General features: G+C 37.0%; 1 protein-coding gene across 2 annotated transcripts in view; it reads right to left on the bottom strand.

Annotated features, from left to right (window-relative positions):
• Window positions 1–1,170: 1,170 nt before the first annotated feature.
• prkcbb (protein kinase C, beta b) overlaps window positions 1,171–26,992 on the bottom strand; it is a 106,842-nt gene continuing 81,020 nt past the window's right edge. Inside the window, exon 17 of one of the 2 annotated variants that reach the window (XM_026916503.3) lies at window positions 1,171–6,823. In XM_026916503.3, coding sequence (XP_026772304.1) covers window positions 6,665–6,823 — 159 coding nt within the window. In that variant the 3' untranslated portion in view covers window positions 1,171–6,664. Of the gene's footprint in view, window positions 6,824–17,670; window positions 25,755–26,992 lie in introns of those variants that run through there. The other variant, XM_026916501.3, reaches the window with a different exon arrangement.

A 26,992-nucleotide genomic window follows, 5' to 3' on the forward strand; every position in this document is an offset into this window, starting at 1 on the left:
CTAAACATCTACACACCCCTGTCAAAATGGCAGGTTTTTGTGAGAAGTTAAGATAGGTAGATAGATAAGTTAATTGGGAGGGCATCTCCTGTGCACAGCCCACTTCAGGTCATCCCCCAGGGTTTTAGTTGGATCCAGGTCTGGGATCTGGCTAGGCTATTCAAAAAGTTTGATCTTCTTTTGGTTAAGCCATTCCTTTGATGATTTGGATGTATGGTTTGGGTCATTGTCATGCTGAAAGGTGAAATTCCTTTTCTTCTTCAGCTTACTAGCAGACACCTGAATGTTGTGCACTAAAATCAGCTGGTATTTGTAGCTATTCAGGATTCCCTACACCTTGATAAAAGTCCCAATTCTGGCTGAAGAAAAGCAGCCCTAAAGCATGATGCTGCCACCACCATGCTTCACTGTGGGTATGGTGTTCTTTTGGTGGTGTGCTTTTTTTTTTTTTTTTTGCACCCAACATACCTTTTGGAATTATGGAATTATTATAAATTTTGGAATTGGTGTCATCACACCACAACACATTTTGCTACATGGTTGGGTGAATTAGTCGGGCTTGGACTGAATTAGTTTGAATTGAATTAGTAGATTGAATTAGTGGGGTTTTTCGTTTTTTTTTCTGTCTAGCCACCCTATCCCATAGCCCAGACATGTGAAGAATATAAAAGATTGTTGTAACATGCAGGTACTTCTCAGATATTCCTGCAGCTCTTTTAATTTTGCTGTACATCTCTTGGCAGCCTCCCTGGTAAGTTTTTGTCTTGTTCTTCTGTAAATTTTAGAGAGACATCCTGTTCTTGGTAATGTCACTGTGGTGCCCCATTTTCTCCACTTGTTGCGGATCATGGCTTCAGCAGTCAAATGAAGATGTCAAGAAAATCCTACAGAATAACTTCACTGTTGACAGCTGTATAATAATTACTATTGAACATGAGATTGAATGTGATTGGTTCATTATGAACACAGCCACACCCCCAATTATAAAAGGGCGTGCACATTTATGCAACCAAGTTATTGTAACTTTTTAATTTTTCATATTTTTCCCTAAAATGTTTCTGATTGTTTTTCACTTAATTTTTATATGGGGTAATTGTTCTGATATAGTTCTGACATGATTTATTTTGTTTTCTTTTTTTTTTTACATCACAAAAACCTGCTATTTTAACAGGGGTGTGTAGACATTTTATATCCATTGTATATAAGCTCAAAGAATAGCAGCGAGTGAGACACAATGTGTAACTAATTAGGTTTTTAGTGAAAGAATATCTAGAGCTGAAAATGAGCATGCACACTTTTTAAACAGCACACACAGATCACACTGGGATCTTATAAACAAATCATAACACACATTCATCAGTTCTAATATGATGATGTTTATAAGATGTTTGAGGCAGATAAAATAAAATATCCAATAATATAACATATTCAATAAAATGAAATGATAACAATCAGAAATAAAACATTAACAATGATAAATGCTTCAACATTAACATCATTGTGTTAACCAATATATTGATTGCATTTATTAATTTATTCAATAACTCTGAGATTATGTTACTATTTACTATGCACCTCTACACACACATCGCACACACACACACACACACACACACACACACACACACGCACACATTCGCCTTATGGGGACCATTTTTGTCCCCCTATGTCTTCAGGAGGTTGGTGTGTGAATGATCTTCGGATCATTCTAAAATACACAAAGAATGTAAACAAATGTACATAATTAAATGCATATTAAACTCAAAATAATAAAGTGGAGACACAATTGGAAATCATAACCATATACAGAAATGTACATTATATTCAGAAACTAAATGCTACAAGATGAGAAATTTTATCATTGATACACATTCTATTAGAGACTCTAATTATAAGATAGCTAAAATAATACAATTCTACCTACATTTGATCATTTTAGATTTTTTTACACAGGCAGTGTACTCAGCTGTAGGAGAATCATTGAAAACTATAGAAGTCATGCAAATGTAAAAATTAAATATCTTATTTAGCTAGTTATGCACTGTAATGATTTTAATCCTTTTGTATATTCCCAAACACACCCTGTGCACTACATAGTGCACTACGTTGGAAGCGTTGTAACTATGTTATACAGTAAAGCATAGTGAAGAACAGGAAAATCGGAAAATCCCACAATGCACTGCAAGTTAGTATTCAATCTAATGTAACCTACTGAATATCCAGAAAGCACTTGTTTGTAGGATATGAAGGATTGTTTTTTTTCTTCACTTCTATCAATATATCTCTTTCAGTGTTTCTTTGTTTTTCTATGTTTCTTTCTGCTTCTTTATATTTCTGTCTCATTCTTTTTGTCTCTGCCAATTTATGTCTTTTTATTCCTACCTTGTTTCTGTCTGCCTCTCACACTGTCCCTCTCTTCTTCCATATCTGTCACTGTCTTTTTGTATCCCACCATCTGTTTCTCTTCTTATCTCTCTCTCACTCGCTTTCTGCTTTTTTTTTCCTTACGCCTCTTTCCTTTTTTCTCAGCCTCTACCTGTCTCTCTCTCTCTCTCTCTCTCTCTCTCTCTCTCCACCCCTGTCTTTCTTGTTCTTGCTAAAATGATTTATAATAAATTGACTACATAAACTCAATATACATTGACTATATTGATTGTTGAATGTCTTTAGCTCTGTACTGAGTGAATAGATTGTGAAAACTCAGCAATATCATATCCAGAGGGAGATAATGATCTTTCTTGCATAATGAGTTTTGAGATGGTGAATTAAACATCAGCCCAATGTGCCATGATCAAACAGAGCAAAAATGCAGAGGGGAAAAATAATGAGCCGTGGATGAATAATTGAGCATGGTGTTGTTGTTGTTTTTGTTTTTTAAATTGCCCGTTTGGGGTTGGTCACGCTTTTTCTTAATTTACTGCATTCCCTGTTAGATTAACAGTAATATGACATTCAGTGTAGGGCATAGAGACAAACAGTGCCTTTCGAGATGGTTTTCAGTGTAGCATAAGTAACTGTGCATAAATGCAATGTCAGGTCATATTTTTATGAATCAAAAAACCTTAGTAATTTAGTAAATCAGTAAAAAAAAATTAAATTTGGGTGTCAAAACCTTATGTGACATTTATCGATTATTATTCAAAGATAGTCACGGTCAAATTTCATGTTCCATCCCCTCCAAAAGTGGCTCGTGACCACAGATTTTGGTGGGGCAGGACAACATTAATAACAACATAGCCTCGAACAAAATTAAACCAAGAGCCTATCACAGCTGACTTTTGCTATAGGCTACTATCTAATGAATTTTTAGAGTAATAGGCAGTTGAGAATTGACAACATACAGTCATCCAGCAACTTGTTTCGAGCAGTTTTTTTGACGTACCGTTGTTCAACTGTGTTCACGGTAATATCGTTAACCAGGGTGAACAGGTTTCAGCAATTCCAGCCTAGCTACATATCAAAAATCACACAAAAAAACTGAAACTAGCCCAAACAATTTTGGAAAAGGGAGACATTCTTCTTCTCTTCTTCAGACTTTTGCATGAGAAACAAGTATTTCACACGTATTTCTGATGCACAGACATTATCCATGCCAAAATTCCCCTTTCCCTCTTCCAGTATTTGCAATATATCTTAAAATAGAAATGGTTCCGTACATCAAAGACACTGTCTGTTCTTACACTTTACCTTCTTTGCTTAAATTTATTAAATTTAATTTCGGTAATGTGCTATAAAACAAGGTCTTAGCAACTATGGAGTATTTTTTAAACTAGCCCAATCTGTCAACACTGTCATTATCTGTCCTTTCCGCCGCTCCTCCCCCGAGCACAGGGCAGCGTGAGTTCTGTCCCAATGGACCTCTAGGTGCAATAATAACTCTTTGGTTGCTAATTGGGCTGCCACTGATCCTCTGATCGTCTTAGTTATCTGGAGTCACCCTCTTGGCCCTGCCCTTTAAATGGTTACAATAGTGAGAAATTCTTGGGGTGTGATCATGTGATTTGCTGACTCATAAATATAGCATGAAAGCTGTGTTGTAAAGGTACATTTTGTAGGATTTGTAGCTGTAATAGAAGTAGGTTACCATCCGTATAAATAATACAGATAGACATTACTTATAGAATGATGGACTTGTGGATAGAATGATGCACTTATGGACTTATAAAATTACATTTGATAGGGAAATAACTGCATAGTCCATAAGTCAGCTCAAAACAGGAAATCTGCCTACTTAAACAATTTTGAACAATGTACGGTGATCTGGGAAAACCTGATGGATGTTGGTGCAAGTAAACACAGCAGCCAGTATAACAAATGCAGCTGTAAAAACGCTCAGTCTGCCTACAGATGCTTTACTTGCTTGTTAGCTTTCCTCACACAGTAAATGTGCTTTGGTCAAGATGTTGGTTATGTGCCTTAGCCAAATGGACTTAAATACACTATATGGCCAAAAGTATGTGGACTCCTGACCATCACATCTATATGGTGGCGTTACCCAAACTGTTGCCAAAATGTTGAGAATGTCATGTCTAGAAATTTCTAGAATGCATATGCCGTAACATTAAGATTTCCCTTCACTGGAACATGTTCCAGCATGACAATGCCACGTTGAATGCTAAAATAATATTTGAATACTAAAGGTACCAAAAGGAACAAAACTCGCTGAATTAATCAGTGGTTATTTCTGCAAGGACAAACAGTCAAGAGCAACGATGAGGCTACTGTTCTTTATACGCTCGTTAAATGTTTCTGTTCATTTAAAAAAAAAAAAAATGATATTTTAAAACATGGAATGACTGTTGGATGGGTAAGACTTCTGAATAGCCTGTTAGTCTGTAGGCTATGAATAAAGGCAGGTATAAAGTTAGATATTAGCTTTTATGGTCATGTTTATTATTTTATATTTTATTTAATACATATTAAGTCTAATGCAAATGAAATTAATAAAATAGCAGTTGCTTTTAAGCAATCAGTGTGTTATTGTCTGTGTGCAAGTCTGCAAAACCCCTTCACATTGTCAAATTTGGACATTTTCTACACTGAAACTTGCAGTTTTTCCTGAACAGAAATATATTTCTCTTTTGCATGAATCTCAACCACAGGTAAAATTCTAGCATTTTAAAGTCTGGCATAGGCAAAAAAAGGGCAAAAATTTCTTTTCGATTCCACTGAGAGACACCCCACCTACCTCTACATATATAATATTACTGCCTAATTGTATAGAATTATACATTTACAGTGGGAAATGAGTTCTCACTTTGATTATCAGCATCATCCACGTCAGTTTCTGACAAAGTCACTCGCAACATTTAAACATGAGCCTCATTGTTGTTTCTTCACTCAACTGATCTCTGTTCACGCTAACATTGGTGGGGAAATAATTGCTGACAGTGAGTTACGTTCTGTTGTTATTAATGTTTTTTTATTAGGTCATTTAAACTTTTTAAAACTTTTTCTATTGTCATCTGTACAGAGTGTGTAAACGCTCTTCTTTGTTTTGATGATGATATGACGGCACAGGAGCATCATGTACATTTTGACAGCCGGTATCTGATTACAAACTGAATTGATTAGGCTTATGTCCATTTCTCTATAGCATGTATATATATCCAGAAGAATTCATCAAATCGTGAGAAAAGTACACTTAGCTAGCAAGGTTTTAGATATCTTTAGGCAGACTGACTGCATTTACTGCTGAGTTTGTTAAACTGGCTCGATACCTAACATTATCTTGGCAGATGCCAAGGCAAGATTAGAAATTAGCCTAAATAAAAAACATTTCTATGTGGTTTTGGTAAAATATTTTCATGTACCTTAAAGCAGAGAAGGTATATTTTAGATTTTTCAAAAGTAGATTTTTTTGTCATTTTCAGCTATAGTGATTTCTGATGACGTTTTCCAGGCTGCCTATATATATATATATATATAGTGACTACTATTTCTTTTCAATATTTGATGTTATATAATGTCAACATGCTACCATGATTGCAAATTTGTAAGAATTCTTAAAAATTCAATGTATGTTTAAAATTATGAATGATTAAGTTTTTAGATTTAGTAGTTATGGTTTTAATTTTCAACTTCATAATTCTTCAAATTATGAATGGTTAATGTTAGAATGATGGGCAGGGTTAGGGCAAGGAGTAGGAATGGTGTGGGTTTAGAGTGGTGGGTAGGTTCTGGATGAGTGAGGACATAGTTACAATAGTTGAGGGTGTTAGAGTAATGGTCGGGTTAACATTAAAGGGTGTGGGTGTGGTGATGGGTGGGACTAGACTGGGGTTAGGGGGAAGGGGTGTCGAGGGTGGGGTTTGCCTGAGGATGGGGATACAGTGAGGACCAAGGTTTGCAGGTGAGGAGTAGGCTGATAGTGTGGGGTCAGGGTGAGAGGCTGACCATAGTTAGAGCAGGGGATGGGGTTAGAATAATGGCCAGGGTTAGCACTAATAGCTTCATCCATCAATTGCATCACTCAGCTCATAGAATTACGATAAATTTAGAGTGAAATATTAGCAAGCTCTCAGAAACCTGAGTTTTTGGGATACAAAAACTGTATTGCTATAAAATCTAGAGAGTTCCAGGGCAGCTTCTGGGATGCAACATTGCTAAATAGTGAACACTACAGGAGGTTTAAACCCTTTGTAAGGTATTTCTAGGATCATTTTCAGCACTGAGATGGAGGGACATATTCTGGATTTGTGTAAGAAAATCCAAGAAACTCGTCTTGATCCAGATTCATGATGAAGAGTTTATCAGTTGGCGTGAGCTCCGTTGGCATCTTCGTAAACTCACGATCAAAGTTGCATGTATCTCGGCTGTTTTTCTGTAAAAAAGGGAAGGCCGGCTATTAATTTGTGCACAATTGCAATTTTCCTGTAGTCCCATGATGGCTTGCACAGGAAATGTAGGAAACATCTGGTAAAGTGCAAACAAGCATTAAGCTAAATTCAAATGTGAGATTACATGATTCTTTAAAACAAGGTGACATTGTCCTACCCCACTCATCTTCCATCGATGAAAGAGGCTAAAAATGATTTATAAAGTTTAAAAACAAATTTTTGTAAGAGATTTTATTAAGGATATAGCCAATAATAGCTAAACTACAAAGCCACAAGGTACACCTGTACTTTCATAGCATTAAAGCTGGGCAGGGTCTGATGCTGGACTGAAGACAGTTATATATATTTGAAAGCAGACATTGAGCCGAGCCATAGTCTGAAGTGTTCATCCCGTCAACTGTAGGTGGACACTATAGAGACTAGGGATGTAGCCAAATAAAAACACTTTCTTCAGAATGAACAGATAATTTGTTCTAATCAGATATAAATACAGTCATGAATAGATGTATATTGGGACTGGGATCCTGCAGGACAAACCTTCACGTGTTTTTACTTTCACACGTACGAGCAAGAGGTCGGATATGAAGCTTGTGGGACAAACAAAGACCATGAATGTGCAGTGCTCTGTGATGCACTTCCGTGTTCCTTCATTCATCCTTAGTAACTGCCTGATCAGGTGTGTGTTTAAATTAGGGTACTAGTTTGTTTACATTTTAGGAAATAGAATGAAATAAATTTGTTAGAAAATATTGCTGGCAGGTATAGCCAAAAATAATAGCTGAGCGAGTGGGATAAATCAAAACAAATGAAACAAAACATAAAAAAAGTCCATTGCACATCTCTAACATTTCTATTTGAAACCAATTAAATAAACTGTCAGAGCCAGAATTCATAGACTGTGCTGACTATGCTGGCATTTCTACCTTTGGGGTTTAAAAAAAAAAAAAAAATAAAAAATTATTAAATAAAAAAACCCTGAAAACCCATTCCAGTTTAGGCCACACCCACTTCGTGTTTACATCTGATTACAGATATGGATAGCTGGTGTTACATGACTAACAGAGACAGGCTGTCCGTTGTCCCTTGATCTCATATTTTTACTACAAACTACAAAACAAAATATATTTTGAAGTTTATAGAACAGTGGGTACACTTTGGCTACTACATTTCATATTAGAATTTGACACAAGAGACTAACTGCAAGCCATATAAGCAACTTTTCATCTCCTGGTGTGAACACTATTTACACTACTGTATGCACTATGGAAGCCACTGCACCAGTATTGCGCACTCACCAGAAGCAAGTGTCCTCCATGAACTAACACTGATTTACAGCTATTTTTAAATCACCTCATCTTAAAGACAATCCAAAACCCATTATACATTGTAGTTTCTTATACACTTGTAAATTTTTTCTGCTACACCAAACACATTTTTAAGACAACTGAATTGCCTTAGCTAGGTCTCTGTTATCAATTTTCCTCACCAGCCTGAGATGCCTTTACGTCTGAGAGACAATAAGAGTGGTAACATCTTAACAGGATACCTGTCAGATTAAAATTCTGAGAGATGTAAAGTAATGGTTGATGGGTGGTCAGTAATGATGATCTTCTTTTCATGAATTCTTTATTTAACAAGATAGAACTACAGACACACAGAGGGGAAACCTCCTTCTGCAGATCTCTGCAGGAGGGTTTCCCTCCAAAGCTCCCATACTGTATTGGAACACACATACACACTACGTTTCCTTTTGTCATTCAGAATCTGTGTACGACAGAGATGTAGAGAGACACAGACACAGTCAGAGACTGAGAGAGTCAGAGAAAGACAGAGAGATTCTCTGAAGCTAACCATTAATGTAAATCCATGAATAGAAGCGATTCAGCTGAAAGAGGGAGACAGACACACACCCACACACACACACAAGCCCTGCAGTGACACAAGCACATATAACAAACTTTTTTGGAAAACATTTCACACAGGCTGTGTCTCAAATCATGTTGTGTGGATATGCTGGGAACTCAGTGAGACGTAGTGCATTATTAATACTCAGATGAAATGCTGGAACCACCCACTGAGTAATGAGATATAGAGCACAGGACAGTGTTTGTGTTCAGTGGTCACAGCAACTCTACATGGCAGAGTGGAGCCATCAGAGGCTGAGATTTTCAAAAGTTGTGCGATATGCAGTTGTTCCCATGGGGGCTGTTCTGGCAGATCAATTTCAGTTTATTGCAAAACATTATTGTTCTTTTTGAGATGTTACTGCCCTACAAATGTCCTGGTACTAGATAGTCATTCAACATAGTGTAGGAATATAGCGCTGTATTCAGTTGAGTTAAATGTAAGCTTTAAGATTACTGATTTAATATTATTTAATATTAAGTAATTAATAGTATTTGCCATTTATTTATGGACAAAATAATCAGCTATAGTGAGCTGGAACTGATGCAGATGAGTCAGCGGATCAGTCAGGTTATTCTTCAAACTGTCAGCATCTTTTCTTTACAGGAGAGCACATAGAATAAACAAAAACATATATTTTTTTTAATTCGCGCAGCAATATATTGGTAATATACTAGATTCACATTAGATGTTTATTTCAGTGCTTACTATCTTCTCATCATATTAGTCTTTTTTATTTTTCTTCTTTAAATTATCTTTTGCTTTTATGTTAAATTTGACAGCGAGGAAAAAACTCATAATTTCCTTCATCACTCCACATTTTCAACTCTGAATATGGTCCATAGTGCATAATGTCCAATCGGGGACAGTGTGCCACTTCTTAACCGTTTTGTCCTGAATAGCACAAATTGAGATGTAGACAAAATTGGCACTGCAGAGAAACTACTGTCATTGGTAGCCATATCTGTTCTGTCTGTTGCCTTCTATGCACTCAACCCCATCACTTCACACTTAAATTATTCATCAAATCATCTGGTCCATCATCTGGTTTCCTTTATTTGTTTCTCAGTGCAGGGGCAATGGTGCTAGCCCCAGTGAAATCTGACTGACGCCTTAAGCATCCCTCTCCTTTTGTTTATTACCACCAAGGACCAAATTGGTGGTAAGTTTAGAAGGTGCTTCTCATCATCTGAACTTGCCAAGAATCTTTAGTCATCTTCTCCAAAAATGTTCCTGCCCTTTGGTTGAATGCATGTACTTTCCATGTACTAATGCCAGTGCATATAATTTAAAACATTTATATGAAAAAAGACGTGTTTTTCCAATCTATTACTCATAGAATAATGTTTAATTCTTTTGTACTCTTCTTTGAACTGACATGGTCTAGCCTACAGATATTAAATATTGATAACATAGAATTTCACGTTCTTCTTCCCCATGTGTGTTTAAAGATAGGACAGAAAAATTAAGGCAAATATGTTAAATAAAATACAGTCATAGGAAAAAGAAAGCACACCCTCCTTCAATACTATGTTTTTATTTATCAGGGGCTAAAAAACAATTGTGTGGTCCTCACCAACTTCTATAAGCAAAGAAATCAACAAATAAAAAGACAGATTTCAATATTTAGTCATTTTTTTCCCCAAAGAGTAAACCAACATTCAGAAACCAGGTGGGAAAAAAATAAGTACACCCTTTCCACTTCCACAATCATCAAGCGAGTAATTAGCAGCCAGGTGTTACTAATGAAATGCACAAGATTAGTTAATAATCAAGAAGTGTGACTACCTCTACAAAAGCAGAACATTTGGCTGTTTGGTGTACTGGAGCACTCAGATGTGTCTATATCATCATGAAGAAAGAACATCAGCCATGACCTCAGAGAAGTAATTGTTGCTGCTCATCAATCTGGCAATGGTTATAATGTCATCTCCAAACAATTGGAAATTCACCATTCTACAGTGAGAGGGATTGTCTACAGATGGAGAGCCTTCAAGACAGTTGCCAGTCTTCCCAGGAGTGGTCATCCCAGCAAATTCAGTCCAGGGTCAGACCGTTTAACGCTCAGAGATATAAGGAAAAACCTAAGAGCTACATCATGTGACCTACAGGCCTCTGTATGCACATTAAATGTTTATGTTCATGAGAGAACAATCAGAAAAAGACTGAACAATCATGGCTTTCATGGAAGGGTGGCTAGGAAAAAATGGAGCATGACCTAGGTTTGAAAAATGGTATCTGAACATCATCACCCCTGTTCTGGAACAATATCCTTTGGACTGATGAGACCAAGGCGGAGATATTTGGTCATCATGCACAACACCATGTTTGGTGAAAATGAAACACAGCATATCACCAAAAACACCTCATACCTTGGTGTACCTAACTGACACGTATGGTGGTGGAGGGGGCTCCTTGTTTTTCAGCCACAGGAGCTGGGAAACTTGCAGTCACTGAGACAATGATGAATTCCACTTTATACCAGAATATTCTTGAGACAAATGTGAGGCCATCTCTCCAGCAGTAACAAGGCAATGATTGCAAGCACACCAGCAAATTGACACACTTGAATGGCTAAAGAAGAAAGAAATCAAGGTGTTGGAATTGCCAATTCAAAGTCCAGACCTCAACCCCATTGAGATGATGTGGCAGGATCTCAAGAGATCTGTGCATAAACGAATGCCGTCAAACATCAATGAACTGAAGCAATATTGTAATGTGAGAGACTGATAAAGTCTTATAGAAAATGTTTCCTTCAAGTTATTGTTGCTAAAGATAGGTCTACATGTTACTGATTTGTAGGGTGTACTTATCCACCTGGTTTCTGAATGTTGGTTTACTTTTTGGGAAAAAACTGACTACATATTGAAATCTGTTGTGTTACCTGAGGTTATTTCTTTATAGAAGTTGGTGAGGACCACACATTTGTTATTTAGGCCCTGAGAAATAAAAACATAGAATTGAAGGAGGGTGTACTTACTGTTTCTCATAACTGTAGCAATACAAACTGTAAATTCTTCTTTGGTCCTACGGTGACTAAAACAAAGCAGGTTGGATTTGTATGATGACTTTCTATATACTGGAAACTAGGAAGATTCTGGTAGCACCTGCAGAAATTTTCCACCATTTAAATGTTAAATCTTTACAGTTTAAATCATGATATGGAACAGAGGAACAAATAAAATTCAAATCCATCAAATCCCATAAATACCTCCCCATGTAAAGCATGCACTACAATTATAATTTCATATTAAAAAAGGTATTATCAAAAACATCTGTTAGGAGGAATGTATGCGCATTCATCCTGAGGGCTGGAAGGGAAGGAAAAAGAAAATATTCATTTTAATAAATTATATTCTTTAAATCTGATTAATGTTCTAGCAAAAATATTCTAGTCATATTATTAATTTTCAGTTCTGTTAATGACACAGTAAAACCAGTTAGTTGACCTAGAAAAACTAGTGAAAAGTAATCTTATAATCTGTGAGGGTTCTTCATATAAAAATACTTTAAGTTAAACTGGCACAAAAAACAAAAAAAAAACAAACAAAAAAAACCCACGTAAGTTGGTGCATTACTTTGTTTTAAGTTGGATGAACAATTTTTTCTTTACACTGCTCTAGCACTACTAGTGCACTACTAAATCTGAGGGGGTTAACATGGCCCCTAAACATGGCCCCTTTTGTCTCAGTGTAAACACATTAATTATTTACGAGCAGATATTGTCTAAAATATTACAGCAGCGTGTGATTTGTGACACAGTTGAAATGTCATTTTCAATAGACAATATATATTGCCAATTGTTGCACAATGGTAAAGGATAGAAAAAGAGTAAAAGCTACACATCTGAAATTCAGGATACCAGGAAATCTCTCATACATTATTTGGTATGTGTTTTAGAATATAGAAATATTTAGCTGGAGAGAATTTCAGGTGTAGGGTAGAAACAATTCTCTGACCAATAATGATAAATGAGATGGGGGATCCCATATAGGCTTTTCTATTATGAATAAATAAATACTAGAATTTTTTTTATTGTTTTTACTTGCCTTCTGTTCTGAATAGTTCTTTCTCAGTGATTGCTGCACACTGTGACAACTGTGTCTCAATCGATCAGTGCAGTGCGGATGTTCTGTGGTAGAGACTTGTATGAAAAGTGTGATGTGAATATTCGGATGTAAATTGTTCATTTTGATGAGTGTGTGTTTGTGTGTTGATGGTTTTGGAGGCAGCTGTGAGATCTTGTAATAAGAGAGACACTCTTCTTTGAAGCATGTGTAAGGACACTTTCACACCTACCTTGTTTGGTGTGGACCAATTTTTTTAGTCTGGTCCATTTTGACGGATATGAACACTCCACCCTCATTTGGACTTGGATCTTTGATGTTCATCTTTTTGGCTCTAATAACAGAAGGTGCCGCTACCCAATATGCACCTCCTGTCACTGATGCTTGGGTTGCATCAGTGGTAGTCTCACTAAGTGCTATATCCAAATGTTTGCTGCCCCGGTGCTGAGTGCAGATGACTCTCTGGTGAGGACTTATGAGATTGCATTGCATGTGGTCCCCACTGGCAATATGTTAGCTATTTCTTGCTAGCATTTGGGCAGTACCTCCAAACTGCAGATACTGACCCTTCTGACAGTGGGAAGCCTTGGCCAGGATATGGGGTGAATCTCTGCTAATTTGGTTTATACACTTCCCCTGGTGTGGCCTGCAGACCCACCACCATAGAGAATATAAACTATAGTTCTCCAGTCCCCAGCCTTTTTGGGTCTAAAAACATATTTGGTATCAAGCCCCAAGAAGATGCTGCCTACTGGTACTCAAGAACTTGCTTCCAACAGAGATGCAACAGAAAACGTAGACCCTGCAGTTCAAAATAAAAGGCTCTATTCATCTTATTTTCTTGTTTTTGTCCTAATGACGACAGATCTATTTCAAGCCATACAGCCACAGGACTAGTGCATGTCAGTAGACCTGCACAATGCCTTTTTTCATTTTCCCATTGTTGCTGAACCAGATGCTTTTTATGGTTTGCCTTCCAAAGACAAGCATTCCAATCGAAAGTCCTGCCCATTGGCCTCTTCCTAGCACCATGTGGGTTTTCAAGATATAGGCAGGCAGCCTTGATTCTGCCCAACTTGTAAATGAGATGATTGACCTTGCAGTCTTTAGTGAATGAGTGCCTGCAATGCGTTTCTTGATGGCAATCTGATCCTCAGACCAAGTGCTCATTTGCTATTGAGGTAAGACATGTGGGATTCCCTTGTCTAAGCCAAGGCTGACTACTTGTTGATCATCACCTAGGATTAAAGATGGGTTGGGCACCCAGCCCCCACTGTGACAGGCCACGCATCTCCTCCTCATGGTCCTTATTTAGAGGTGCGCCACTCCAGGAAGTCTGTTCTGCTAGTAATTGGGTGTCACCATTCATTTTCTCCAGATTCCTCAAGGTTAACATTGCCCTTACCACTGGTATGAGCATGGCGGTCATTTCTGCAGTTCTAAGATGATTTTTGTTCATCATGGCATTGTCGGCATACGTACTGTACACTACATGGCCAAAGGTATGTGGACAGCTGACCATCACAGCCATGTGTGGGCCTTCCCCAAGCTGTCAAGAATGTCTTTGTCTGCTGAAGCATTATAAATTCCTTTTCTAGCCCAAACCTGTTCCAGGATGACAATGCACCTGTGCACAAAATGATGTCACGAATCATAGCCAAGGTTGGTGTGGAAGAACTTGAGTGGCCTGCACAGAACCCTGACCTCAACCCCACTGAACACCTTTAAGATAAGCTGGAAGGCCGACTGAATCCCAGACCTCTTGGAAATCCTTCCAAGAAGAGTGATGGGAATGGAATGTTCAACAAGCACATATGGGTGTGATGGTCAGGTGTCCACATACACTTGGCCATATAATGTATGCTCCAATAACTAAAAACATACTAAAAACAGATTTTTTCCTTGTTGCGCCAGCTCCTTTGCTTTGCTGGTGCTTCTCCATAACAAGCAGGGCAAAGGCTCCACAATACCAACCATATTGACAGCTGTTTCTATTCAGTTGACAAGCTAGTTATGAAGTTTGGCTACTGATTTTGGCATGGAGGGAAAACTAAAGTATAATGTGTCCATATGATGACGTTCATAACGTTAGTCAAAAAACAGCCAAGACTGTTTGAGGGTTGGCTGTAACATAAATATGTGCATGCATCAGTGTGAGAATTTGATCACTGTGAGTTTTTCCTTATTACACCTTTACCAACATGGTAATTTTCTTTTTTATTCCATAATACAGCTGCCATCTCATTTATTTTTCAAACTGTGAACTGTCTCTACTCCTCATAGACTCTCTGATTTCATTAATGGGCTCTAATATATACATTATTGAAAAAAAAATCTTTTTTTTCCATCTATTATGTAAAGAAATTTGAGATTTCAGACTCAACATGTGTTCTATCCTGGCATGGATTCCACAAGGTGTTGGAAAAATTCCTTTGAGATTCTGGTCCATTTTTACATGCTTTCACACAATTGCTGCAGATTTGTCAGCTTCAGTTTATAGCTGCAAATCTCCCATTCTCTATTGGATTCAGATCTGGTCATTGGGGCGGCCACTGAAGTACACTGAACTCGTTATTATATTCATGGATCCAGTTTGAGATGGCGTGCTTTGTGACATGGCACATTATTATGCCATTATAAGATGGGTAAAGATGTGGCCACAAAAGGTTGCACATGGTCAGCAACAATACTCACATAGGCTGTGGCATTCAAAGAATGCTTGATTGGTATTAAGGGGTCGAATACGGGCCAAGAAAACATTCCCCACATCATTACACCACCAGCAGCAGCCTGAACAAGGCAGATCTGCCCCAATCATCTTCAGGCTGCAACAGAAATCGAGACCAAACAATGTTTTTCCAATCTTTAAATGTTCAATCTCTGTGCCCTCTGTACTCTCAGATTCCTGTTCTTGGCTGACAGGAGTGGAACCCAATGTGGCCTTCTGCTGTTGTAGTCCATCCATGTCAAGGTTTGATGCTTTGTGCATGCTGAGATGCTTTTCTGCTCACCACAGTTGTAAAGAGTGGGTGTGTGACTGACTATAGCCCATCTGTCAGCTCAAACCAATTTGGGCATTTTTGAGAGGTCAATTTCCTCTGACCTCTCTTATCAACAAGGCATTTCAACCCACAGAACTGTCACTCACTCAATGTTTTTTTTTGTTTTGGTTTTTTTGCACCATTCCATGTAAACTCTAGAGACTGTTGTGTGTGAAAATCCCAGGAGATCAGCAGTTTCTGAAATACACAAACCAGCTCATCTGGTACCAACAACCATGCCACAGTTAAAGTTACAGAGATCACATTTTCCCCCCATTTTGAGGTTTGATGTGAACATTAACTGAAGCTCTTAACACCCTAATCTATCTTCTCTTCATCTCAGCACTGATCAGCGCAATACCTCTATGCTCGGATCTCCTCCTGACGGCTGGTTTGTGTGTGCACAGCTGGGAAGTAGAAATTAGAGATAGAGGGAATGGCACTAACATCTTGCACTAACATCATGCTTCAAATTTACAAATACTAGGCATTTTTATTTACTCTCTTGCTAGGTTATTTTGACATGAGCAATGCTAAGGGGTTCAAGTGTATCTTTAATTTGTGCCTCCACTGAGGCGACAAGGTTTTGAGGATAAAGCCGAATTAGGAGCTGAAGAGCTGCAAATCTGTTCTCTGCTGATAAGCAGCAAAATTCAAAATGAATGAATTAATGAATCAGGAAGCTACAGCTTGTGCACGCACACACACACACACACACACACACTCACTGCAGATAAATAAGTTTAAAAGACAGAACTGAATGAACATTCACTACTAGATTAGCTTTCCATTGCATAACACTGTGAACTGTGAAGGATTAGCAGAAATATTTACAATCGACAACTTTTCTAACAGTTGTAACACCCTCATATGCATTATATGCATTATCAATTCATCTACATTACCAGTCAAAAGTTTCTGAATACACTATATTTTACATGAACTCATTTTAGATACTTTAAATGTGAAACTCTATATAAGGAATTGGTAAAAGTAAATTAAGAACCTTTAGTGAATTCAGAAATGGTAGAAATGACTGGCAGTCTAGAGCTACACAAATCAGAAAAAGCCAAAATCTCTGTCATTCCTGAAATCACTGTAATTAGGCACATTACATGACATATTTATGTTTTACACTTAAAACTAGGACTGTCTGGGAGTCTTTTATCTATAGGCTTAACAGGTTTACCCTCCAAATGTACCTGCTTTTAATAAAGCACTCATTTAGAGTCTGAGATCCTCATTTAGGATCTGAGAGCGAACAGTTAATGAGTTCCACAATGATTTGGGTTTCATTTCATTTGTTATTCTGTATCATTTTGTCTGTTCTGTGGCAATAATACTGATTAGACTGTAATATATCATAAAAAGGTATTCAAAAACTTTTGTCTGGCAGTGCAAGCGCTAATATTTTCATCAGCATTTGAATTTATGATTCATGATAGCAAAAATCCTACTTTGTACACTGCCAGTGTAGCTGCGTGCTAATGCGCACTGGAATTAAAGTGGAATTCAAATGCATTAGCATTTGAGTTACTTAAAAACATGTGCACTGGAATCAGAGCTATGGTACATGCTAGCAATAGCACTTGTTATACACCCCAACAAGTGCATTTGCATATTACACTATTTCACTATTTCAATTCAGTAATAAATATGTATTCTATTTTACATGCAAACCACACACACACTCACACACACACACACACACACACTTTGTGAAACGCAGACACTGTGCATAAGTGCATCTGAGCTATATGCTAACAGCTGTGCTGTGGAGACAAAGTGTTAAATGAATGCAAATAAAAAACAAATGTATATATTTCAATTTTTTTTTATTTTAAGTTATATGTTGCATTTGTCTTTGTAAAATACTTTGGCACATGAAAAATATATGATAAAAAGCACCCACAATGTATGCTAATTATGATAATCTATGTTAAACTATGTTATAGTTAATAATTCATGCATTCATAATAATTCATGATTCATTTCATTTCTGTATGTGTCTTAGGATGTGCTGTGGATAAATAAACCAGCAAAGTCTTCTAAATATTTCTCTCTTTTTTTTGTCTACAACATTAGCAACATTAGCGACATTAGTGACATTGTATAGCAGCTTCTGCATTTATGGGCAGAAGGGATGGGAATGTCACAGAATCAATAAAAATGTTGAATAGGCAAGGTTAATGGTGCTTTGAGTTTTTTAAAAATTGTCACAGTCTGTTCTAACTCAAACAGATTAACCATAACTGTTAGGATAGCAATACTACACTGCTAGCTAGCTGTTACTGCCTGCAGCAGGCAGGTAGCAAGGTAGCTGAGGTATTCTTCCTCAGCAATTCTTTCTTAGCAGCAGCTAATATTATTTTACGTAGCTAGCCTAACAGGTTGAGAATGCCAAAAAAAAAAAAAATCCTGAATGGATAAACACGGTTGTAAATACTTAATTTAGCTAGCTGTTTGGTGTTTGCTAGCAAGAGTCACTGCTAATTTGCTGCCAATCTGTAATGAGGCATTTTTTGACATCATTAGCCGCTGTCAGTGGTTAAAACTGCATTATTATCCTTATTATTAAAAAATCAGACCTGCCAAACCAGAAAAGCACTAATGCATGTATGATATTCGTATATAGGGGGATTTACGTTAACTACCAGTCGCTTGGGGATGAACACTGGGGTACTCACTGGCGCAGGAATGAACCAATGTTTTTAATCACTTTGATCACCATTAACATTCAAATTGCTTGGGAAGTGTTTGATTTGATGCTTCATTGTATTTTTTAACTGTTCTTCTCTTTTGTCTCAAAATGTCTCAAGTGACATTTTGGGCTATTTTTGAAATTCAGTGTCATGCCTATTAAATATGATGTTAAATATATGTTTATTATATGTTATATTAAACATAATAAATATTATGTTGAATATATTTTAATTATTTTAATATATATTTTATTTCACATTAATGAACACAAACTGTTCTCCATTCACCTGCACAGAATTTTATTGGGGAAATATTGTTCTTTATTGTACTTGTGATACTCCTAGTGTACTCCTATGTTAAATTCCTGCGCAAAATGCGTAAAAGGTTGGCAGGTATTAAAAATTATGGTGCTTTAATTTTAAATCAACTAGTCCGTAATAGTGAGGGAATTTGCTGAAAGCTTATGCTTAACACATAGTTTTGAAGCACTTGTTTTTTTGTTTTTTTTTTGAGTGCATATCCGACCAGTTTTTGTGTGCACCAGGCACTGTTTATTTCATCAAACCCTCACTGACCATTTTCTAGTTAAACTGTCAGGTTATGTATGTAATTTGCATCTACCTTTGTATGTAACAACCGTATTTCATATTTTATTATGAGAAAAGAGAAAATAGAAAAAAATTATGAGAGAGAGAAAATAGCTAACTACCAAGCCAGCTCAGGATTTAGCTATTAAATGTAGCCACTTCAGAGCCAATCTTTATTTTATTGGAGCTATTAGATTTATCTTCAGTTAATATTTGCTTTAGGTACGATTTAAACACACAAATCTGCAGTTTAGACCATTTTCTAAAAGTTAAGCGTTGTGCATTTTAGAGCAGCAGATCTAAAATGCTTTCATTATAGCAATATCTCGATATGATGTGCATTATAACAGCACTTTGGTGGAGTACGGATTGGAAATGAATACAAAGGTTGTCATTTTTTTGTTTTTTGTGTGTTTTATTAATAGTGGCTTGGGAGTTGGCTGACTAAATCGTTACCATATCTAGGAGAGTTGGCAGGTGTACCTAGCCCATTATAAACTCTCACAGTACAAGAGTTTATATGTAGAACTTGATTTCACAGCCCTGATTCATGACATAACTGTGTTTATAAAGGATTGACCTGCTGTGGTGTTTTTCCTAATTTCTAAGTCTCTGCACACCTAAAATGGTAAAACCCCAAGCTAACAGTACAGTGTGCCAAGATATAGGAGGGGGTTTAGTTGCAATTTCCAACCCATTTCAGATTGTTATGCATTCTGCATAATGACTTTGGAATAAATATTTCAGCCACAAAATTAATTCTATCATTATTCCATCATGTGCTAATAGCCTATAACAAATTGTATTCTAACAAATGAATGCTAACTTGCAACAATAACAGCTAGTTACACACAATGGTTAGAACTGGCATTTTGCAAAACTTGTATGTATGTAATGAATAAATAATACCTGTGTGTATTGAATAAAACACAACCGGGCATGCTATTATAGGAAAATAAGCAGTGATGGGGTGTTGATGAAGTTTTTCCTATAATATTACATCCCAATGTGTTTATGTCTATAGTGGATATAAAAAGTCCACACAACCCTATTAAAATTGCAGGTGTTTGTGATGTAAAAAAAAATTAAACCAATTTTTACTGCAGTATCATGTCAGACCTTTTTTCACTTTTAACATGATGTAGCAACCAAAAAAAATAATAATTCAGGTGACAAAAAATAGAGACCCTTTTAGAATGAGGCATATGACTGTGCTCAGAATTAAAAAATCACATTTAAACTCATTAATGTCATTAATGTAGTGATTCTAATTAACCCCAAATAAAGATCAGCTGTTTCTGTAGGATTTACCTGACATCTTGGTTTAATGCGACTTAAAAAGCATGTACAGGATCTCATTGTCAAAAGTTATCAATCAGGAGAGGGGTACAAAAGAATTCCATGATAGATGTACCATGCTAATGCTGTGGAGACCATCATCAACAGGTGGAGAAAATGGGGCACCACAGTGACATTACCAAGAACAGGACGTCCTTCTAAAATTGATGAAAGGACAAGAAGAAAACTTATCAGGGAGGCTTCCACTAGACCTACAGCAACATTCAAGGAGCTGCAGGAATATCTGGCAAGTGCTGGTCTCTCCCTACATCTGACAAAAATTTCTTTACACATGTGGGATACGGGGTAGAGTTATGGCTAGACGGAAGCCCTTTCTCACAAAAGAAAACACCCAAGCCCTAAATCACACCAAACCATGTATCAAAATGTGTTATGGTATTATGAGACCAAGATAGAACTTTTTGGGCGTAATTCTAAAAGATATGTTTGGCTCAATAACAAGATGGCTTATCACCTAAAGAACCATTCCCACCATGAAGCATGGTGGTGGCAGCACTGTGCTATCGTGCTGCTCACAGGCACAACGCTACACAGGAAGCCATGGTTTCCCCTAAAATTTCACTAAAATGTGGCAAAGAAATGTTTAGCAAAGTGTCTATATTATTGATTAATCTTAGTGGATTTCAAATCATCAAATATCTCACTGCAATATCATGCTGTTTGTTCATTTAACTCAAACTGTTTCCTGTGAACAGTGCATCCTGAGTGAAAAGCTCCTTTGAAGCCCCTGACACAGAGCTAACAGACACCCAGTGAAGCCTGTGCATCTCTGGCTGTTTATTGTAAATGTATGTACACGGTGTTTCAGTGGGACGAAAGATTAACACTCAGGCTTTTAACACATCATTTTGAGCAGTTTGAGCCACGCCCAGATGCACGGGCTTCACTGGGAATGAGTGTTGGCAATTGTGTTTTGCATCTCAGTGTACTGTATATTGCACAATGCTCTCTTCATTTGTCCTGCCTGGATGCACAGCATCTCCTTATGATGATTGATCGACCTCTTAAAGGGACGGAACCTCGTAATCAGTTGCCAAGCACCGAAACTAAAATGAACATGATTCACATCTCAAACTTAAATATATCGGCACCAGTGGGAATCACTTAGAGTCTACAGTATTAAACATGGTGATAATTCTTAAATATTGTAAATAAACTGTTAGTATAAATTTTTGGTTATTTGCATTCATTTCTGAAATTTGTTGTTTATAAGTCTAGCTAGGTAGCTGTCACTTCCTTCTTCAAATAGCAGCTTAGCTGCTTTTTGGCACAAAATGGCAGGCATTGTTAATGTTAACCTGATTTTAGAAAATCAGACTTAGGAAGAGACTGAAAATTAAACTAAAAGGCAGACAAACACTTTTTAATATATTTAAACATATTTAGACATATTTTAATTCAAAATTCAGGGAAAATCAATGGGACAGCCATTGATTGGCTGTGTTTTGTTTATTCCACTATACAAGTTCCTGTGAATTAGCTGTTACTATAGAACAACATATATATATATATATAAAATCCTAAACAGACAGTTGTGCTTCCCCTATTTTAATAACCACAGGCTGCCACTAGTACTGCTTCTCTTCAGCTGGGACTGGGGTTCTACTCAAGATAGAGGGGATCATCCAAATACCAATCTATTTTGACACAAAACCTGTAGGCTTCTGTTAGACAGTTGAAGATGAAGAAAGATTTCACCTTCCAGCATGAAAACAACCCAAAGCACACATCCAAATCGAAGGAATGGCTTCAGATGAAGATCTGATATAAATACTATTGAAAACCTGTAGAATGACTTGAAGGGGACAGGAGACAGGAGATCCTCTTGCAATTTGATAGATCTAGAGTATTTTTGCAAATCAAGATGAGCTAAGTTGGTAGATTCTTTCTTACAAGCAAAACGTGCTTTAACAAAGTACTATTTAATGGGTGTTTGTAGGTTATTGTAGAGTTTTTTTATTTTTCGTTTTTTCCCCTAAAACATTTCTATTTGTTTTTCACTTGAATCTTGTTGGCTGCCATATCACATTAAAGGTGGAAAAAATTTATCTTGGTTTAATTTTTTTTACATCACACAACTTGTCATTTTAACAGGAGTGTGTAGATTTTTTTTATATCCACTGAATATCACAGCAATTTGTACCAATTATAATAATACTTTTTAAATAACGTCATACCTTTCAACCAGTGTCTGATTACAGAAATCTTTACCATATCAATTATTATAAATATGTCTTTGTTGAATAATAACACATTTTTAATCTGTTTATTACTAGCCTTTGATTATGCGGTGCATCAGCTATAGAAGCCCCTGTGAATGAAATGTTACTACAGAAATGATAACATACATTAATAGAAACCTGTGAACTGAATTACAGACAGCATTACTGTCAGAGCTGCTGTCACCTTCTGACCAATCAGATTCAAGAATTCATCAGCACTGGTATATAACAACTAATAGTTGATATCTTAGTGGATAGAGAATTGTCATTTGAACAAACTGTTTGATCGGTGAAGAAATAAAAACAGTTCTTGCTAGCAAACTGAAACAGTTAGTCCCCACTGTAGATGTGGGAGTGCGGTTAAGCCATTAGTCATCTGTGGGAGGAGGTAGCCTCTGGTGAACTTGTTTTAATCTCTAAAAGACAAAAGTCAGTGAAATCCTGTCTTGTGGAAACCTGAGAGCAAGACAGCTGGTGCATTCGAGCCAGAAAAAAAATGACCATGGAGTCCAGGGAAAGCTGCTTATGCTTATATTCACATTAATTTAAGTGGCATAAATCTGACTTTTTGCCTGCTTTTTTCATGCCTGTGTGAACATAATGTGATCTTTTTAATACTAAACAGGAGACCAGTATGTGGCCATGTGGCCAGAAGGGTCCAGAAAGGGGACAGTAATGCCTAGTGGAACACAGTGCAAATGATACAGTATATGGCCAGACGTTTGTGAACACCTGACCATCACACCCATATGTGCTTATTGAACATCCCATTCCAGATTTAGTCCCCCTTTGCTATTATAATAACCTCCATTCTTCTAGGAAGGCTTTCCACTAGACTTTGGAGCGTGGCTATGGGGATTTGTGCTCATTCAGCCACAAGCGCATTATTGCGATCAGACACTGATGTCGGGTGAGGAGGCCTGGGGTGCACTCAACGTTCCAATTCATCCCAGAAGTGTTCAGTGAGGTTGAGGTCAGGGCCCTATGCAGTTCTGGAGACTCCAGTTCTTCCACACTCACCCTGGCAAACCATGTCCTCAAGAAGCTCGCTTTGTGCATTGGGGCACTGTTATGCTAGAAGAGGCTTTAGCCCATTAGTTCCAGTGAAGGGAAATTGTAATGCTACAGCATACAAAGACATTCTATACAATTGTGTGCTTCCAATTTTGTGGCAACAGTTTGGGGAAGGTCCATATATGGGTGTGATGGACAAACTTTCAGCCATATAGTGCATCATTGTTTCATTTTATAAATGAAATATTTTGTGATAAATTCTTGAGATACCTTTCTCACTGAAGATTGAAGGTGTCTTTAAAGCAACAAAACTACATAAGGAGCAACATAGTTATCACAATAGCACAGAGCCTTCTAGTGAAATGTAAGAAGCTAGCTGGTTTGGTTAGTTGCAAATATGAGTAACAAGAAGAAAATATGGCAAAAGCCCTGCAAGAAAGCTGGTAAATAATAACCAGTCCTTAATTATTATTTTTTCAGAAATAAGAGATCACAACTCTGTTTCTGCTCTTCTTTTGGCTCACACTTCCAAGGTGGGTGAATTTGTAAGGTAACGTGTATCTAGGTGAACTTGGCAAATCAAAATAAATCTTTACTGAAAGTAAACTGCTTTTCCATGTTCCTGTGTCCTTTCAAACAGTTTAGGTTTGTAATGTGAATGTAGCCAAGATGCAAACGTATTACTCTTAAGCATGCCTTTTTGATTTGTAATTCTTTTTTTACATAAGAGCTAAGGTTGTCTGTCATCAGCTTATTTGTGTATAAAGCAGGAATACTAATCATCTACTCATCACTGTAGAGCTCATTTATATTATTGTAAATATGATATACTCAAGGTGCAATCATAGCAGAATGCATGCTGTTTATGGAGGTTATGCATTCAAATAATAATTCAGACATGCAAAATAAAAGTTAGTGGCATCACACTAATGAATCACATTCACAGATGATGTAAAAGACATGCAGTGAGCTGATTGGTCAATTTCCATCCAAATGTTTATGCAATCCTTGTTTCCATTGGCTCCTGTTCTGCCCAATATTGTGACTTGCTCTGCTTATCTGACCTCTACCTACTCACCCACCTTTTTTCCTCACTATCTAAATAAATGTCTTTTTGTCTATCTACTTGTTTTTCTTCCTAACTTCTTTTCCCCCCATCTTTTTTTTTGTTGTTGCTTTTTTTTATACCTGTTATTTTTGTCAGTCTACTTATATTTGTCTTAGTTTTAGTCTGTTTTGTTGTTTCTACCTTCTATTTCCTTCTATCTACCTTTTATTTTGGCTGCCCAAATTTCTTTTGCATTATTTGCATTTTCTTTCTTTCTATATTTCTTTCTTTCCTTTCTTCCTTTCCTCCCTCACTCCCTTCCTTCCTTCCTTCCATATTCAGATTTCCTTATGAGCTAATTCCTTGTTGCCTTATAAACAGATGGATGGAAGCACACACTGTAGTGTGGCTGCAGGAAGTCACTCATGCGTCCTGGAAGAAGTGGAGAACTCCTGGAGGAAGTGGATAACTGAGAAAAACGGGAGCATTCCTGGAGGAAGTGGAGATCTCCTGTACTGATGTTCTCTCTGCTATTTACACGTATTTTAGTAAATAAAATCCGGATTATTAAATTACCTAGTTATTACAGCGAAGTTCTACATGCATCTAAGTATATATAGTAAGTTACAGCCAAGTGGACTGCAGGGAGCAAGTTCTGCATGCATCTGATTATCTAATAGTCATTATCTATGTTCATAAGCACTTCAGCCAAGTGGCCAGTAGGGAGCAGGGCGTGCACCAGCAGAAGCAAGAAATGATAGGCTAAAATGGAAGGATGGGGGGCAGAGTTCATTTAACAGCTAATATTAATTAGCTCTGAGCTTCTGCACTAGGATAGTGAGAGTTTATGAAGGAGAAACCCTCGAACTCGTCCTGGTCGAGGTTCATGATGACTTCCTGGTCAGGTGGAGTGAGCACCGGAGGGTGACGTGTGAAAAAGCGATCAAAATTCTCCGCCTCTCGGCCACACTGCAAAAAGGAAGAACACAAAAAGGAAACCGAGTGATGGATGGAGGGAGAAAGGGATGGAGGAGAGAACAGAAACATGGAGGACAAATAAAAATATGACTGATGAACACCATCTAAACAATGGAGTGATGGAACGTGTGAATGAGGCATGTGCCGATCATTGGTTACATGACATAGTGCGATATTCAACAAATAATATCGCATTTCATTTCAGAAGAGGCAGCCTAGGTATGCAGCATTTTTGGAGCAATGTAGTCATGTGCAGATAATCAGTTATACAGTGTAACATATTTTTAGAAATGGCAATCACCTGTAAATGACCAAGCACGTCCATGACACCACTGATTTACATTTAGTGATTTACATAAGTCATGCCAATTATACATTTTGAAGCTTATTAATTATTAGATGCAAATTTATACAAAGTCTGGAGCTCTCAAAGAATAAGAATGTAAGATATATTTCCGAACTAACTGGATTTTCATTTGTAAACGCTCTGTACAAATAAATTAGTTCATATCCACACGGCCCAATATTTGTACAACTAGTCAGTATGACAAGTCATGCCACCCTTGAAGTGCAATCATCAGCCATTTGTTTATTGTTGTCTAGTATGGCCTATGGGATCGTACTTGTATTTTAGTTATTTTATTGTATTTTTTAAAATTTTTATTTTACTGGTCTGATCAATTCACTGTGATTTTGCTCATTTCTGCTTTTTGACCCTTTTCACTCTCCACATTTATGGTAAACTCTGCACTTTAATCCTTCAGCATTTGTATCTATTCTAGTAATGCTAGTAGCACCATTTACCACCTCACCAGCACTGTTAATAATAAACTGCAATATATTTATATATTCAGCATCACTTTTGAATGTTTCATACAGAGACAGATATGATTCAATTTGTCTTTTCTTTACAGGTAAAATGAGAGTTAGGCCACTCTTTGATGGACACAATATAGCTCTGTAACCCAGTTTGTAATTTAAATTAAGACAATATTTAAGAAATGTATGAGTGTTTAAGAGATGTAGGGCCTTTGTTTTGTCTTTTGTCTGGGTACCAGGTCACTTACTTCATATGGCATTGAATTTAGTACACCTGGCTGAAGTGAAACTGCTCTGCATACCATGTATCACAAGGGCATTAATCATACATTTACAGCCTATAATCACATGTATATGAGAAATCTTCTCCCTTGAACAGTACATTGAACTATTCATCTCCTTGGATTTAT

The sequence above is a fragment of the Pangasianodon hypophthalmus genome, chromosome 13, assembly GCF_027358585.1.
Source record: "Pangasianodon hypophthalmus isolate fPanHyp1 chromosome 13, fPanHyp1.pri, whole genome shotgun sequence".
Classification (NCBI taxonomy): Eukaryota; Metazoa; Chordata; class Actinopteri; order Siluriformes; family Pangasiidae; genus Pangasianodon; species Pangasianodon hypophthalmus.